The sequence below is a fragment of the Pinus tabuliformis genome, chromosome 9 (assembly GCF_031772625.1).
Source record: "Pinus tabuliformis cultivar Carrire ecotype Pingquan chromosome 9, CPIR1, whole genome shotgun sequence".
Lineage (NCBI taxonomy): Eukaryota > Viridiplantae > Streptophyta > Pinopsida > Pinales > Pinaceae > Pinus > Pinus tabuliformis.
In genome coordinates this window covers 1,959,718,170-1,959,733,805 of record NC_142307.1, presented here as the reverse complement: position 1 = coordinate 1,959,733,805, position 15,636 = coordinate 1,959,718,170, and the positions used below count along the sequence as shown (strand labels likewise).

The window sequence follows — 15,636 nt, the reverse complement described above, 5'->3', positions numbered from 1 at the left end:
CTAGCACACAGCCATCATTCCACGTGGCTCTCTCTCCCTTGCACACCCACATCTATTTCCTCGCAGCTAACTCACGCAGCTCCTTTCTCATCCTCTGGCATCCAATCCGGCTCCATCTTCACACCTTGTCTGCTAGCCCGCAGCCATTCCTCTCGCTGCGTGTCCAAACACTGCCTACATTGATCCTCTACGTATCCCTCCTTACTGTGTCCGCTGTCACTCCTCTGCCACTGTCCAACTCTCACTTGCAGACCTGCAAACCCAAACGCAAACAGCGCTTCGACTTCTTTTTTTTATGTTACTTCATATAATTTAGGTTTAGACTTTAACTTTTCTCTTTTTTTACACATTCGATTTTCTATTTATTAAGTTTCATTGCTTTTGTATATTCGTTTAGGGTTTAGTTTTAGTTACTTTTTTTATTTATTTTCAATTTCATGTAAACAAATAGATTCATCAAAATTTAAAAAGAAAATTCAAGCTGTTTTGATTTTTTATTTTTGATTTTCTATTTGATTTTGATTTTCTTATTTTTTAATTTTTGGTTTTGATTTTATTATGATTTTCATTTAATTAATCATTACAAATCCTAAAAATCTAAAAAAAATTAAAATTAAAATCTAAAACATTAAAAAATTAAAAAATCCTAAAAATATAAAACATTTAAAAAATTAAGAATCCTAAAAATCTAAAAAATTTAAAAATCTAAAAAATTTTAAAAATCATTAAAAAATCTAAAAATTAAAAATCTAAAACATTTAAAAAATCTAAAAAAAATATAATAGTTTTTTATTAAGGAATTAAATTAAAGGGATTCGTGTATTCACGTTAAAATTTTTAATGTGGCCTATGGCCCATTAAAATTTTTATTTACTAACCCTTTTGTTTTATTTAACTTCTTCAATTTGTCTAAGGAATAATTAAACTATTTATCTAAAGTTCCTTGGTTTCTTTTCATGGTAAGTAATTTTTCTATGGTCAAGGTGCGACTAGTGTTTTAAAATTTATATTGGCCATAGGAGAAAGTTAATTAAACCTAGATCTGGGCAGTTAATGAAAATCATTTTAAATCTAAAATCTCTTGCATGTTAAACTTTTGGGCATTTACATTAATTGTTCATGATCGTCGCTTTGCCACATCTGTAAGTTCTCTTTGGATGACTTGTTATTTAGTCTATGGTTAATTCAAATTAAAGGCACTAGTCTGCAGTCATTTATATCTTGTAATTGTGTCTTATTTTAATCCATCTATTCTAATTGACCAAGACTTATTCTACATTCGTCAAAGTTGTCCATCATTAAAATCTCCTAGAGCCCGTGTTCCACAGGGTTTCTCATCCATTTACCTTAGGGACTACCCCCCTTGACTTGCATAGGAAAGAGTCTAAATGGAGTGAGTAAGGATCAAGAGTGACAGCCCTTACTCTGAGCGTTGTTGTGCTGCCTAGACACTTTGTGCGACAACGCAGCCTTCAGATCGTGCTTCTCATCTTTGTCCTTCTTCCCGAGAGGACACTGTGTAGCATAGTGACCCATCTCACCACACCTGAAGCACTTTATCTTTGAGATGTCCTTCTTCCGCCTTCGCTGCTCTTGTTGCCCCTTCGATGCAAGGGCTGCATTCTCATCCTCCTCCTTGGACTTCGACCCACCACTGCTGCATCCATCAAGCTTACACTTGACCAAGTCTCTCCTTAGCTCCTCTTGCTTAAGAATTGCCCACATCTCATCCCAATTCAGCAAAGTTTACCTGCCCAGGATACTCTAGACAAAGACTTGCCACTCATCTGAAACTGAATTGAGGGCCAGTCTAACCAACTAAGAACCTTGAGGTGTAGACCCCAAAGCTGATAACTCATCTCGGGTCTCCTGAAGCTTCGTGAGGAACGGATCTATGCACTCCCCCTTCTGCACCTAAGCAGATCTCAACTTCTGCTCTAAGTACATCTTTCGCTGTTAGGAAGATCCTTGATACAGCATAGCCAACACATCCCACATCTCCTTAGCAGTCCCTTTGCTAGAGATGTGACAGACTACATGATCCTTCACTCCGTCGAGGATCATTCTCTTTGCCTTCGCCATTTCTTCCTTGTACTTCTTCAGCGGATCTGCACCTACAAGCATAACCACCACACTGTCGACATATGTCTTGAGAGCATGCTCATCTAGAAGGAATGACATTCTTACCTTCCAGATGACATAGTTGGATACCCATCCAACCTGTCCTAATCTCTCAAGCCATCGGTTGCCATCTCTGCCACAAAAAATTGTTGAAGTGCTCCTCTCTTCTCTTATTGCTGCTGCTCATCCAGTAAGAAGTCGGACTTCTTGGTGGGAATTCTACTGAGGAAAAGTTCCCTCACTGTGCTTCTCTTCTCTTCTGATGTCTTTCTACCTAGCAAACGGCTTGCAGAAAAACTGCGTCCCACCAACTCTTCCTCACGCTGAGGCTTCAGCTTTGCTCCATCTACCACGACAAGATATCGATCTGGAAGCCCTTCTCTCTGTTGACTCGCTCAGAGAGAGACTACCTCGAAATTCTGCCCCCTAGCTTGGACTATGCAAACCCCTCTGGGAATTCGAACCGTTGCCGCCTACCGCTTTTTCGACCTCCATTTCTGCTAAGCGATGGGTTCTATGGCCCTGTTCTTCTTGCTTCACCTACACTAGCTTTGATACCATGGGAAAATTCCTTAAACCCGGGAATTCCTACTGTAGCACTGATGATATTTCTTCTACTTGTTAGATTTACATGAACAAGTTATTTGCAGTTTCCTATGGCAAACATCGAAATACATACACTGCAGCCTACACCAATTAAATTATATGCCAAAACAAGAAACTGAACAATAGAGAAAGATACACACAAATGACACAGTTGTTTTTGGACAAATGTCCCCGGAAAAACCCAATGCGGGAAAACCGGTGTAGCAGATCTGAGGGTTTTTATTATTATGCAGTAGTTTTCTGAATACAACTTCTGGATGCCCTCCCAGCAATCCAGTTACAGAGAAATACAACTGGCAAAAGAAATTTGTGAGATTACCTCACTCTACCCGGCAAGTCCCGGCTGATCCGGTATCTAAACCAACGTGTCCCTAGCTATCTCTGCGCTTCCCCTGCGTGGGTCGTGCATCAGCCTCTGAGGCTCTGTGTCAGCTCTGCGCTATGTCGATTTGCTCTCTCGGAGCTCTCACGTCAACCCTCTCAGCTCAGACGTCAAACCCCAACAAATATTCAAACTTCTGATGGGAGGACTGCGCTGCCTCTGCGTGAGCCCTTCTGGCTGAGCGTCAATCCCTCCTAGGTACTGCGCTGCCTCCTTCTAGTGTCTCTCTTCCTCTCTGCTACGTATCCTGGCTCAAGAGAAGACTCTCCAACCAAACCATCATTGCCCCTCACTGCAAAATCTCACTATCAAAATTCTCTCGGCAACTACTCTGCTTCAGAAAATCGAACTTTTGAACTCACTTTGTGTATGTTTCCAAATGAGCCTCAAGCCTCCTTAAATAATCTCCTCGTTGACATTCAACGACCCATATTAGAAGCTAATCAATGGCTAAGATCATTTCTGTGTGATCTTCGTCTTCTTCTAGAAGTTTCACCCACAGTTTAGATTAATACCCATTAATTATTTTAATTTCCTAAGTTTAGACTTAGGGTCCCATTAAAAATATTTAATTATTTTAATAAAACTGTTTTTGGGTGGAATTTCCCAAAAACACTTTCTGGGTTCTTTGGAATACATGTGCCCAAGCCTCCTTGCAAAATTTGAGACTTAGAGCACATCTAATGCTACCAGAAATCAACATAGTGAGCATAGATCATTGAATGGAGTAGCCTCCTTCATCCCATAGATACTTTATGTGAAGTTGCCCCATTTTTCTGGTAGTGCATTGAGAACTATGGTGGTCATCTCTTTGCCAGACATTATCTCTCCTAATTCTTGAAGTTGATCTCTTATTTTAGATATCATCATAAAGTATGAGGCTATTCCTTCTTCTTTTGGTATCTTAATCTTGTAGAGTTCTTGCCTTAACGAGATTACTTCTCCTGCAATGCTTACGGAGAACAATTCTACAAGTTTGTCATATATTTCTTTTGATGTTTCTAATTTTGATACATAGGGAATGAGGAGATCCTTGATGGATTCTATGAGAATCCTTTGAGCCTTTAATTTTCTTTTCATATACCTTGCAAGTGCTTGAGCATCTTCCTTTGGAGGTTTATTGATTGAGCCCTTAACACGTTCCATGACCTCATTTTCTATGAGGTTCAAATCTATTCTTTTCTTCCATGCAAGAAAGTTTGAAACCCCAACTAGTTTGTTGCTTTCCTTGCAAAAAGACATTTTGACAGATTCAAATGTAGACATAAATATACTTACTTGTGAAGATGCTCCTTCAACCTGCTGCCTTCTTGAATTTTATGATGATATAGATAATAGAAAACTTCTTGATGAAGATGGTTTTCTTCAAAAGTGATCCTTGACTCCAAAGAGAGGGAGATTGTTATGAAACCAGCTCAAGAAAAGATAGAAAAGATAGATCAACACCTTAGAATTCAGCCTCTTCGAGGGGGCAACCTCCTTTACATTACATAAATGAACAATTCTTAGATGATACAAATGACAAAACCTCCTTTCTATATATAGAAGTCTAAGGAGTCACAATATAACCCAGCTGACCTAACAATAATACTGTAAAGCCACAAAAATAACAATAGAGGGTTTCTATGGGCACAATAATAACAATATGGGGGCAATAGGGGCACAACAATATTAATAAGGGATACAACTACAATAGTAATGGGGTAATCACTAGTATTATAGGGATCTAACATGCCCCTCTCCTTCAAAAAAGTGTTGTCCTCAACGCTTGAGTAGTTCTGGATGCTTCTGTATAAAATTCTCATCCTCCCATGTGGAATCTTCAGCAGATAAGTTCTTCCACTTGATGAGATACTCTGAAATTGATCGATTTTGTAGTTGTCTAGTTCTTGTCTGTGTCACTGCTTCTGGTTCCAATATAATTTTTCCTTCCTCGTCAAGTTCTGGCAATATTGTTTGAACTGGGAGCATGTCGCCTATAACCTTCTTTAAACATGAAACATGGAAAACCGGGTGCACTCGAGAAGCTGCAGGAAGCTCCAATTTGTATGCCATAGTACCAATCTTTTGCAACACCTTGTATGGACCATAATACTTTGGTGATAATTTATTATCCTTCTTAGCTTGCTTCAGGGACATTAGTTTATATGGTTGTAGCCGTAGGAATACCCAATCACCTACATCAAAACTTCTTTCGCTGCGATGTTGATTTGCCTGTTGTTTCATTCTATTCTGTGCCAACACGACGTTATCCTTTAAGAGCTGGAGGACTTGTTGTTGATGTTCGATGTGATGTTCCACTGCTTGAACCTTAGAATTTTCTCTTAAATATGATGTGATGGATGGTGGCTGATATCCATAAAGTGCCATAAATGGGGTCATTTTTGTTGCTGTATGGAAGGATGTGTTATACCATTCAGCTAGAGGCAACCATTTGACAAATGACAAAACCTCCTTTCTATATATAGGAGTCTAAAGAGTCATAATATAACCCAGCCGACCTAACAATAATACTATAAAGCCACAAAAATAACAATAGAGGGTTTCTATGGGGCACAATAATAACAATATGGGGGTAATAGGGGCACAACAATATTAATAAGGGATACAACTAGAATAGTAATGGGGTAATCACTAGTATTATAGGGATCTAACAGAGATCACCTTGAGGCTTTTGATGATGCCAACAGCTCCTTTCTTCTTGCTTCCCTTGGATGAGTATGCTTCAAGATGCTTTGATTTGATGATTTCTTCAATTCAAGTAGAATTAGGGTCTTTTGAGGTCTCCTTCCTTGTGACAATGATTTGAGCGATGATCCCAAGAATTCTTTAACTGTGGAATTCTTCTTTGATCGATCTAGGGTTTTGACACTTCCTTCAAATGATGATGTAGCCTTTGTCTTCAAAATGCCTTGGAGATGAGAGGATCTTCTTCATTCTTTGATGCCCTTGATATCCTTCTAGAACCTTGATGCCCTTGATATCCTTAGCTCTGATACCATGTTGAGAAATCTAGGGTAGAAAGATGAGATGATTTCTCTAGCAATGATAACTACTTGTAAAGACCTTTTACTTTTTCTTAATTAGGTTCTTCTTGACTTGATTATAATTATGTGTTCGTATTCATCAAACAACTACCAAACCATAAAGAAAAATGAGACAAAGGACACAAGATATAGGTAATCAGCTAGGGCCAAAGCCTCTCCAAGCTTGAGAGGAAAACCCAAACAAATTCTTCTTCTTATAAAATCTTCAATTGACGAATTCCAAGACCTAGACCCTTGACAAATAAACTCCTCCAAGATCAAGTCAATGCTTGCCTTAAGTCAAAGTCAACTTGATGTTGCTTCGTTCTTAACCCTTAGTCTTGCAACCCTAGTCTGAAACTTTCGGCCCTTTCTTCTTGCAATTCTCGGCCTCCTGAAGATGACTGCAATCTTCGCACGTGTGGACAGAATTAGGGCAATTCTAACCCTTTTTCTCCTTCGCTTGACTTGTGCTAACTTCTTTATCAATTCAGCTTGCAATGTAGGTCCTCTTCTTCACTTATTTCGGCCTGCTTGAGATGATTGTACTTCTGATTTTCTGCAGAAGGAAGAGCCCTAATCGCTTCGCAAGTGTGAACTAAAATAGCCCAAAACAGATCCAAAATTCCTTCGATCATCCTTCCTTCTCGTCCCCCTCTTCTTCGCTTGACTTGATGTTACTTCTTGATCCCTTTTATTGAACTTGTGAGTGAGTGAAGTGTGTTCCTTGAATGAGGTCGAGTGCCCTACATATAGGCTTTTAGTCACTTGATATTAGGCCAACTTGTTGGTTGTGAAGGCCGACTTGATTGCTAGCACTTGACTTGATCTTAGAGGGTTATTTTGACTCAAATAATTTCTCTTTTACAATATATAACATGCCCAAATGGGTCTTCAATACATGACAATGACTCAATTGATTTTATGACTTAATGACCAATCCTAATAGTTCACAATGGGAGCTTGATCTATAAAATAAAATTCCTTAAGCATGAAACCCATGTCTCAAGCATAAAATAATTTTATTTTTCTTCTTTACTTTAATTACATAAAATCATGATTACACGTCATTATGAAGACGGAACCTAGTTACATATTTCAACAGACTTAACATGCAATGACTGTTAAAAATAAAAGGTGCTTAGATTCTCAAGAAACCATATTCATTGGATTTGTTTTTTAGGAAGGAATTCAAATCCATGATCAAAATCAACATGCAAGTACTACTAAAAATAGGAAGTACCCATGCGTCATTCGAAAGTAGGTCATCAGACTCACAATCTCACAAGGATTCCAAATATACCATTATCTCTGATATGCCAGTCTCTAAATGAAACCTGTGAAAATAGGAAGTGCCATGCTTGTCACGTGAAGAAGCCTCATTGGAATCCTGTATTCATAAGGACTTCGAATATGTAATTAGTACCACCATACAAGCCCCAAAACTTTATATCCTATAAAGTAGGGGACCTATTAAAAATAACAACTCTACGATTTGTGTAAAATTGTCTTTGAATCATCATTGAATCCATTCTACAACCAGTCTCCTTGGGAACCAACCCCCGACCTAAGCAAAACTATATCTACATGTCTTTGAACCTCCAACCAAATAAAATGTGTTGGTTATTAACCCTCAAACTTTGTGAGGGACAAATTTAGGGGTTACATGTAGTTACCTTGAAGGGGCAAGGGGACTAAAATCATAAGGGAGGGGAAATGCCACCACAAAGTAGATATCAATGTGTATATCCTTCCAAACAAAAGGAGAATCACATTATACACCCTAAAGATTTGCATCTCATATCAACAATAGAGAGATGTTAAGCCTCATAATGATGGTTTTTGTATATCTATTAATAAGGTATTAACTAGTGAAATGGTAAAGAGCGAGAAGGTGGAAGGTTTGTAAGCTAGTTTACTAGTGTCGCAACATATTACAAGTACTAGTATTACACCATAACCAAATGCATACATGCAATCTTAATTATCCACTTATATTAAACTAACCTTCACGTGCTAAGTGTAAATATTACTTTCTACAAGCATTGTAAATGCCCCTTGAACCATGTTTTCCAATGTACAACTGGAGAATATTAAGTCATTATATGAATTTATGTTGTTTGGAAATGCATCTTCCATATTTTAAAATCAATGTATCGTATAAAACCATGGTAATAGAAACAAAAGAAAAAAATTAATAATGTATCATATAAACATGCCTGCAATCCCCCCACAAATGAGAAAGGGCCACGTTGACGCTTTCGTCCTCGAGTAATATGCTTGGCATCCCTTTGAGCTTTCTTTCTTGACCAACTGGATTTTATTGCACCAATGAGAATAGAGCCAAACCTAAGAAGAAATAAAGGAGCAATCATCAATTTAGCTTCATATGTTAACAACAATCATTCGAATAAGACATCAAAATAGATTGTTGGAAAATGACAACATATCAATTTGAAATAAGACAAAAAGAACTAATGGTGTCGAGTACCTACCAAGGAATGAATAATAGTGTAAATTCATTTTATTTTCCCAAGATTTAAGAAGCATATATGTAATTTTTATCCATGGAGCTGTACTTGACTCCATCTATTGACATTTATATTACTTTTGACTTTTGACTATGTTCCACCAAGAATGGGACAGGGGTGCGCAAAAGCAGGGAGACATGGGGGATGTGTGGGAGCACCCCTAAATTTTAGGAAAATTCAAGGGGGATTGGGGGATGTTAGGGTTCCTAGCATAGAGGTCCTTGTCTCTAAAATTATAAAAATAAAAATAATAATGATAATGTCCCAACAATAACAATTTGTCCCATGCAAATTCATCATTGTGAAATCCAATGGAAATTCTTTAATCTTGTCAATCCAAAGACCTTGAAAATTGTTAAATCTGTTGAATTCTAAATGGGATATGAAATTCTACTTTTTCATTATAAAGTCCGATGAGGTTGGAACCACTCTCAAACATTTTGAAACGATAAATGATAATGTTAATAACTAAAGACCAATGTTACCATTAATTATCAGGCTCACAAACTCTTCAAATCTCTATCCCCTATCTTGGTTCTATCTTAAAGGGTTCTTGAGAAATAAATCAGCCAGAGGTTAGGGGGATACGGGGCAAGCCCCCCCACCTCCTGGAAAATTACATCACCCACACTAGGGAAATATTTCCCCAAGTAGGGCCCCACCCTTGGAACATACGAAATGTTGAGGGTGCATCCATGTGGTACACTAACTTTTGAAGAAAAATACTCTATAAGAAGTGTCACCTTTGAAGCCTTGAACATGTATTAAAGTTAGGTGTTGGAGCTAAAATGGAGATTTCCACATATTTTGATGCATAATATTTCACTAGGGACACTTTTGAGGCAATTTCACTTCTCTTGAGGAAAATTTCCATATTTGGAGGCATGCTCATCTTCATGAGTATATATCACATTATACAAGGCATGTTCTAAATATTTGGAGGCATAAATTGTCATGTCCCCAATTAGAATTTACATCAAGGAAATTCTTCATTTTGTAATTTTGGCAATTAACATAGTATTGGATAAATAAAACTTAGAAGAAATAAGTTGTGGAGATGTTAAGAAAAATTTTGGAGAAAAAGGAAAAGGTTGGGACTTAGGAAAAGAAGAAAAATCAAAGTGAAGATAAGTTGTGGAGATTACCAAGAATGGAAATCGAACCATGGGAAGAATTAAACCATGGTATCAAATCATAGTGCAAAAGAAATCGAACCATGGTATGAGGAAGGGAAAAAAACAATAAAAGAAAGGCTAGAGCCTCATTTTGATCATTCTATTTTGGCATTTCATTTCAAAATTGGAGAGTTTGATTGAGCTGCTTAGCTAAGTCAACTAATGTTGTTTAGCACAAGGAATTTCCAAGCAAAATTCCACCCTCATTTTAGAGAACTTCGAGTGTCTGCCTAGTGAGGTAATTTGGGGAGTCCAATTCAGGATTTCCACAGAGCTTTATTGTCAGTATTCATTCAGTTTGCCATTGCTTAGGCACAGAGGCAGTTCGATTTGTTCATTGGAGGATCAGCTATTGTGGGTTTCATTTCCAACTATTTTGTAGGGGTTGAGCAGTAGTGTTTTGCCGGGCATTGGAGCTGATTATGGTTGGAAGTTTAAGGAAGAAATTTTGGAGGGTTTTGGGGGAGTTTCCCTTTAGAGAAAGTGTGCATTCTTACTGCAGTTTGATTTCAATAGCTCAGTGGTAGATTGTGAAAGACTACACGTGGATTTTGGTGTTTCAATGACTAATAGATTCACCCCAAGAATTTTCTGTGTTTTTCTAGGTTTTGTGAGAGGAGTTTGTGGTTAAAATTTCAGAATTTTTCGAGTGATATTTGGGTCTGAAATACTCATTCTTACAAAAGTATTTCTTACATTCTTAAATGGTCCAACCCTGTTAGAATTTTCTTACATTCTTAAATGGTTTTGCAAGAGCTCCCTCCTAAAGAATTTCACTCCAAGCCCTAGAGAAGCTTCCTTGGCCTTAAAGGGATGAAGAAAAGTGTGAGGAGGTGAAAGAAGATTGATTTGTCAATGAGAGGGTGATCACCAAGGATTCTAGACCAGTGCTTGCTGATTGGGAATAATGGAGCCAGGAATTACTTTGGTTTTGATGATTTCGCTCTTCAAGGAGACCTAATGCAGCGTTGCTAACCCTAGGGGAGGCAACTTCACAACTACAATAGAATTTTACGCTTCGTTGTCAATATATGATGGGGTTTCAAGGATTAAATACACAAGATTGACCTCTAGGAACATTCTTTCATCATCTCCAATGAGTAATGCATGCAATCCTTCCAACAAATTCAATGTTCTCATGAATTCACATTTAATTAGGGCACATTAACTATAATGAAATGACATTCCATACATTAGACATTCAACATGGTAAAAATATAGCATCAAATAGTACTTACAAGACAATGAGAGTATATCCATCCATCAACATTGCAAAAAGAAGCTCCAAGGAAAGATAGAAAAATTTCCAAATGTCAAAATGCATCCAAACATTCCAAAATTCATCCAAAATTGCAGGTCCGAGTTTCTCAAGAAGAGAGATACAAATCCAAGTGATGATGTCTAACACAAATGGGGCCTCTTATATTTATATGAGGCTCCCTAAGTTCGAATTTGTCTAATTTGGCCTAATTAAGCCCCTAATAATATTTTAATGTGCAAATAACATCTCCTTTGGTGACAAGCCCACCAAATAGTTGAATAACTGAAAAAGAAGTCGTCCAAAGCTAATTGAAATGATAGAATAATGGTCAAGAGGGTCGTTGGAAGGCCAAAATCAGTCCTCAAAGTGCCATGATGAAGAGGAGGGCTCCAAAAGTGATGATTAAGGGTGTGGCCCCTTGATTTCCAGGCAAAACATACTGTGGTGCCCCCATGTGGCTGTGGGGCACAATCAATGATAGCATGGGTCTCTAGTGGCTCAATAACAAGTCGATGCGTTATTAATGAGGGCTCGAAGATGATGCACGCCCTCTCGTGCCTCTCTGGATGAGATAAAACCCCATATGGGCCCTGGATCAACTACTAAGTGTTTGTTGCAAATGTGTGGCCAACTGGGCAGCGTGGTCCAAGTGCATCATCGTCTCTATCTGGTTGGGACACGAACAAGAAATGTGTGGTGTTGAAGAAGCCCATGGTATAGCAATCAATACTTTGTTGTGGTGGAGGCCCATGGCTCTCAACACTCACCCTACAAGTGCCATTATGACCCTCTGAAGGGCTTGGATCCCATATGAGGAGGCCAAGTCTAAGATGGAGATGACCTACACTCCTTTATAAGATCCAATGTGTCTCCTCACTTTCCAGTACAAAAAATCATTAGTGCAATTGAGTAAATAAACTTGCTAATCAGGGGTAAAAGTGGACACTTCGTAGTGGCATGCCCCTCCAAATGGGCTTCAAAATGTACAGGTGTTTCCTTGCTCAACAAGAGAGGTTAATAAGGACCCTATTAGGTGGTTTCAACCTGTAAGGGATTGACAGGTCCATGGTACATCCATCAAATGGCAGGTATCATGTGAAATGATGATGGAATGGAGCAGGGCAACAGGGAAGGCTCCAAGCCACATGCCATGATACAAGGGAAGCTACAATGAGGGAAGCCCACACCATGGGTATATGAATGCAGGAGGGAGCAATCATGGTACATGAGTTACCTCAACCTTTTTTTTTCCACCCTTCTTCATATGCCTTTTGCCTTTTATTGATTTATCTTCATTTTACTACTCGGGGGTCAAGGGGAGGAGAGCATGATATGTACGATGAAGCAGTGATTACCCCCTTAAGGTTGCGAAGTTCATCGCCCACCAAGGGTTGGGACAATCATAGGTTCCTTAATGATGCAGGGGCACTCATAGGGGCCCTAGGAATTAGGGTGATGGCCATAGCGATAGGGGGTAGAGCTCATGCTTGCCTTTTGCCCACACGCTAAATTTTTATGTCTCAACCATCTTTTTCGTTTTGTGGTATGTTTCTTGTTGTAAGTGGCCAAATTATGCTTTTATCTTTCTTTTGCACTGCATCAACCACCGGGCATCGTTCTACGCCTGACCCAAAGTGTGGACAAGGGGAGGGGGATGTTGAAATATGTAAGTAGGTTCGGTCTTCATAATGGCATATGTAATCGTGATTTTATATATTTAATGAAAAGAGAAAAATAAATTTATTATTATTCTTGACGTATGGGTTTCATGCTCAAGGGAAATTTATTTTTAGGTCAACCACCCATTGAGTGCATCTAGGTTTGTCATAAAATCAATTGAGTCATTGTCATGTATTGAAGACACATTTGGGCATGTTACATATTGTAAAGAAAATTTATTTGAGTCAAAATAGAACCAAAAAACCCTCCAAGACTTCGTCATGGCACAAAGATCAAGTCGGCCTACATGAAGGGACACGTCGGCCTGAAGAGGGCAATTCGTACCCCTCATTAGCCTATAAATAAAAAGGAACGCAACCTCATTGTGACTCACTCAAGAAAATTCCATCTTCTCAAGATAGAAGATAGAAAAAGGACGAAAAGGAAGGAGAAGAACTAGATCAAAGTTTTTGGGCCTCTCTCTCTCTCGTGTTAGGGTTTCTACATTTGATGGGCAGAAGAATTTGTTGGGCAGGTCGAATTTTCAAAAGAGTTTGTTGGGCATATCGAAGTTGTAGAAGAATGGGTTGGGCAGGTCAAAGTTCCAGAAGAATCTGTTGGGCAAGTCAAAACTGCAGAAGTCGCTGGAATCAAGGTTTGACTTGGTCTTGTAGGGTCTTGGTCAAGGGTCATAGGACTTGGAATTCGTCAATTAAAGTTCTATAAGAAGAGAAGAATTCTTGTGGGTTTTCCTCTCAGTTGGAGACGTTTTGGCCCTAGTTGATCGCCTACCTCTCGTGTCCTATTGTCTCTTTGATTTTATTGTTTGGTAGTTGTTTGATGATAAAAAACACTAATACTAATAAAGTGTAAGAAGAAGCTAATCAAGTTAAGTAAAAATGCATCACAAGCAATTATTAAAGTAAGAGGAATCATCTAATCTAGCTGCCCTAGATTTCTCAACATGGTATCAGAGCGAAGGTGTCGAGACAAGGAAAGGCAGCTGAAAGGACACTCAAGGACCAAAGCACTAGAAAAGTATCTAAGAAGCATCAAGAAGAGTTTGATCAAGAAAGAGAAAGAAGCCTTATACCCAGCGAAGGAAGAATAAAGAAGAGCGAAGCATTTCCTGCTCTGTTTTGGGCTAATTCTCCTCCACGTGTGAAGGTTAGGGCATCATCCTGCAGCAGTAGAAGCCAAAAATTGTAGTCACTCAAAGGAGCCAAAGTTTGGGTTAAAGAAGGACTATTTAGCAAGCCAAATTGTCAGAGGAGTCAAGGTCAAGCGAAGTCAAAAGGAGGCAAGTCTGTCCATATTCCAGCCACATGTGTGACCTAGGGTTTCTGCAGGAGAAGTTGAAATTGCAGTCCTGCAATAGCAAACCTAAAATATGAAGAAGGGTCGAAATCTAAAGTTGTAAGAAGACTTGAAAAACCCTAGCTCATCCATAGAAGAACTACACATTGAAGCATCTAAAAGTCTTTACATTCTAGAGACGCAAGAACAAGCGTAATCATCATCATCAAGGAATCAAGGTGATCTCCCTCTTGTTGACAGATCACTTTTGAAGGAAGACATCTTCATCAAGAAAATATCTTCTATCATCATCAAAATCGAGAAGGCATCAAGTTGAAGATATTAATATCAAGGAGCATCTTCACTTTACAAGTAAGTATCTTTATATCTATATTTAAATCTATCAAAATGACTTCATTTTGCAAGGAAAGCAACAAATTGGTTGGGTTGTCAAACTTTCTTGCATGGAAGAAGAGGATAGATTTGATCTCATAGAAAATTAAGTCGTTGAGCATGTTAAGCGTTCTGTCACTAAACCTCCAAAGGAAGAAGCTCAAGCTCTAGCTGAATACATGAAAAAGGAAATAAGGGCTCAAAGAATCCTTATGTAGCAAAATTGGAAAAGTGAAAAGACATCTATGACAAACTAGTGAAATTATTCTCCGTAAGTTCTGCAAGAGAAGTGATATCATTAAGAACCAAGCTCTACAAGATGATGATATCAAAGGAAGAAGGAATGATACTTTATGAGGGTGTCTAAAATAAGGAACCAACTACAAGAGTTGGGAGAGATAACATCTAACAAGGAAACAACTACTATAGTACTCAATGCACTACCAGAGGAATGGGCTAACTTTACATCAAGCATTTATGGGAAGAAGGAAGATACTCCATTCAATGCACTGTGGTCACTATGCAAAATTGAAGAAACCAGGTTTAAGGAAAAAAGTGATGTAGGATCAAACAAGCAAACTAAAGAATATGTAGTCATGGTGAAAAGGAAAGGAAAGTTTGGGAAATTTGGTCCTCAGAAAAGGAAGAAGAATATGGTGAAGGTTCAATGCTATGGATATGGGCACTACAAGAGAGATTGCCCTAAGCTCAAAAAGGACAATAACAAAAGGGGAGGAGAGGAAGCTCATTTCACCGAAGAAGTGGAGGAAGCTGAAAAGAAGAAATCCAAGAAAAAGGAAGTAAAAGATCTCTATTATGATTGAGATAGTCTTCCTCACCGAGTTCCTTTCAGGTTTCTGTTTTTCAAGTTTTCTGTTGTAAGATATGGCTATCATGAATCACTAAGGTGCATGACAGGATACATCATGGCATCTTAGAAGCATTGAAAGCAAGAGCCCGTAACATCATCATAGAGGATCATGAAAGATAGCTGAACTAGAAGTCTATGGCAATCACATATAGAAGGACATGGCTCTTGGTAACCTCATTAGAAGCATAAATGGTACTTATGAAAAGAAGAAAAGATCATCTAGTATAAAGCTCATCATACATCAGTCAAAAGGAAACATTTGTTGGATGAGGATACTCAAGATCATTCGTTGAAATCTTCATTGGAAGGTTCACC

At 38.4% G+C, this 15,636-nt stretch overlaps 1 protein-coding gene across 1 annotated transcript in view; it reads right to left on the bottom strand.

Moving 5' to 3' along the window:
- Positions 1-15,636, bottom strand: part of HEMG2 (Flavin containing amine oxidoreductase family) — a 525,695-nt gene that overhangs the window by 190,645 nt on the left and 319,414 nt on the right. Inside the window, exon 11 of the mRNA XM_089438658.1 lies at positions 8,355-8,484. Within this exon, the coding sequence (XP_089294784.1) occupies positions 8,355-8,484 (130 nt within the window). The remainder of the gene's footprint in view (positions 1-8,354; positions 8,485-15,636) is intronic.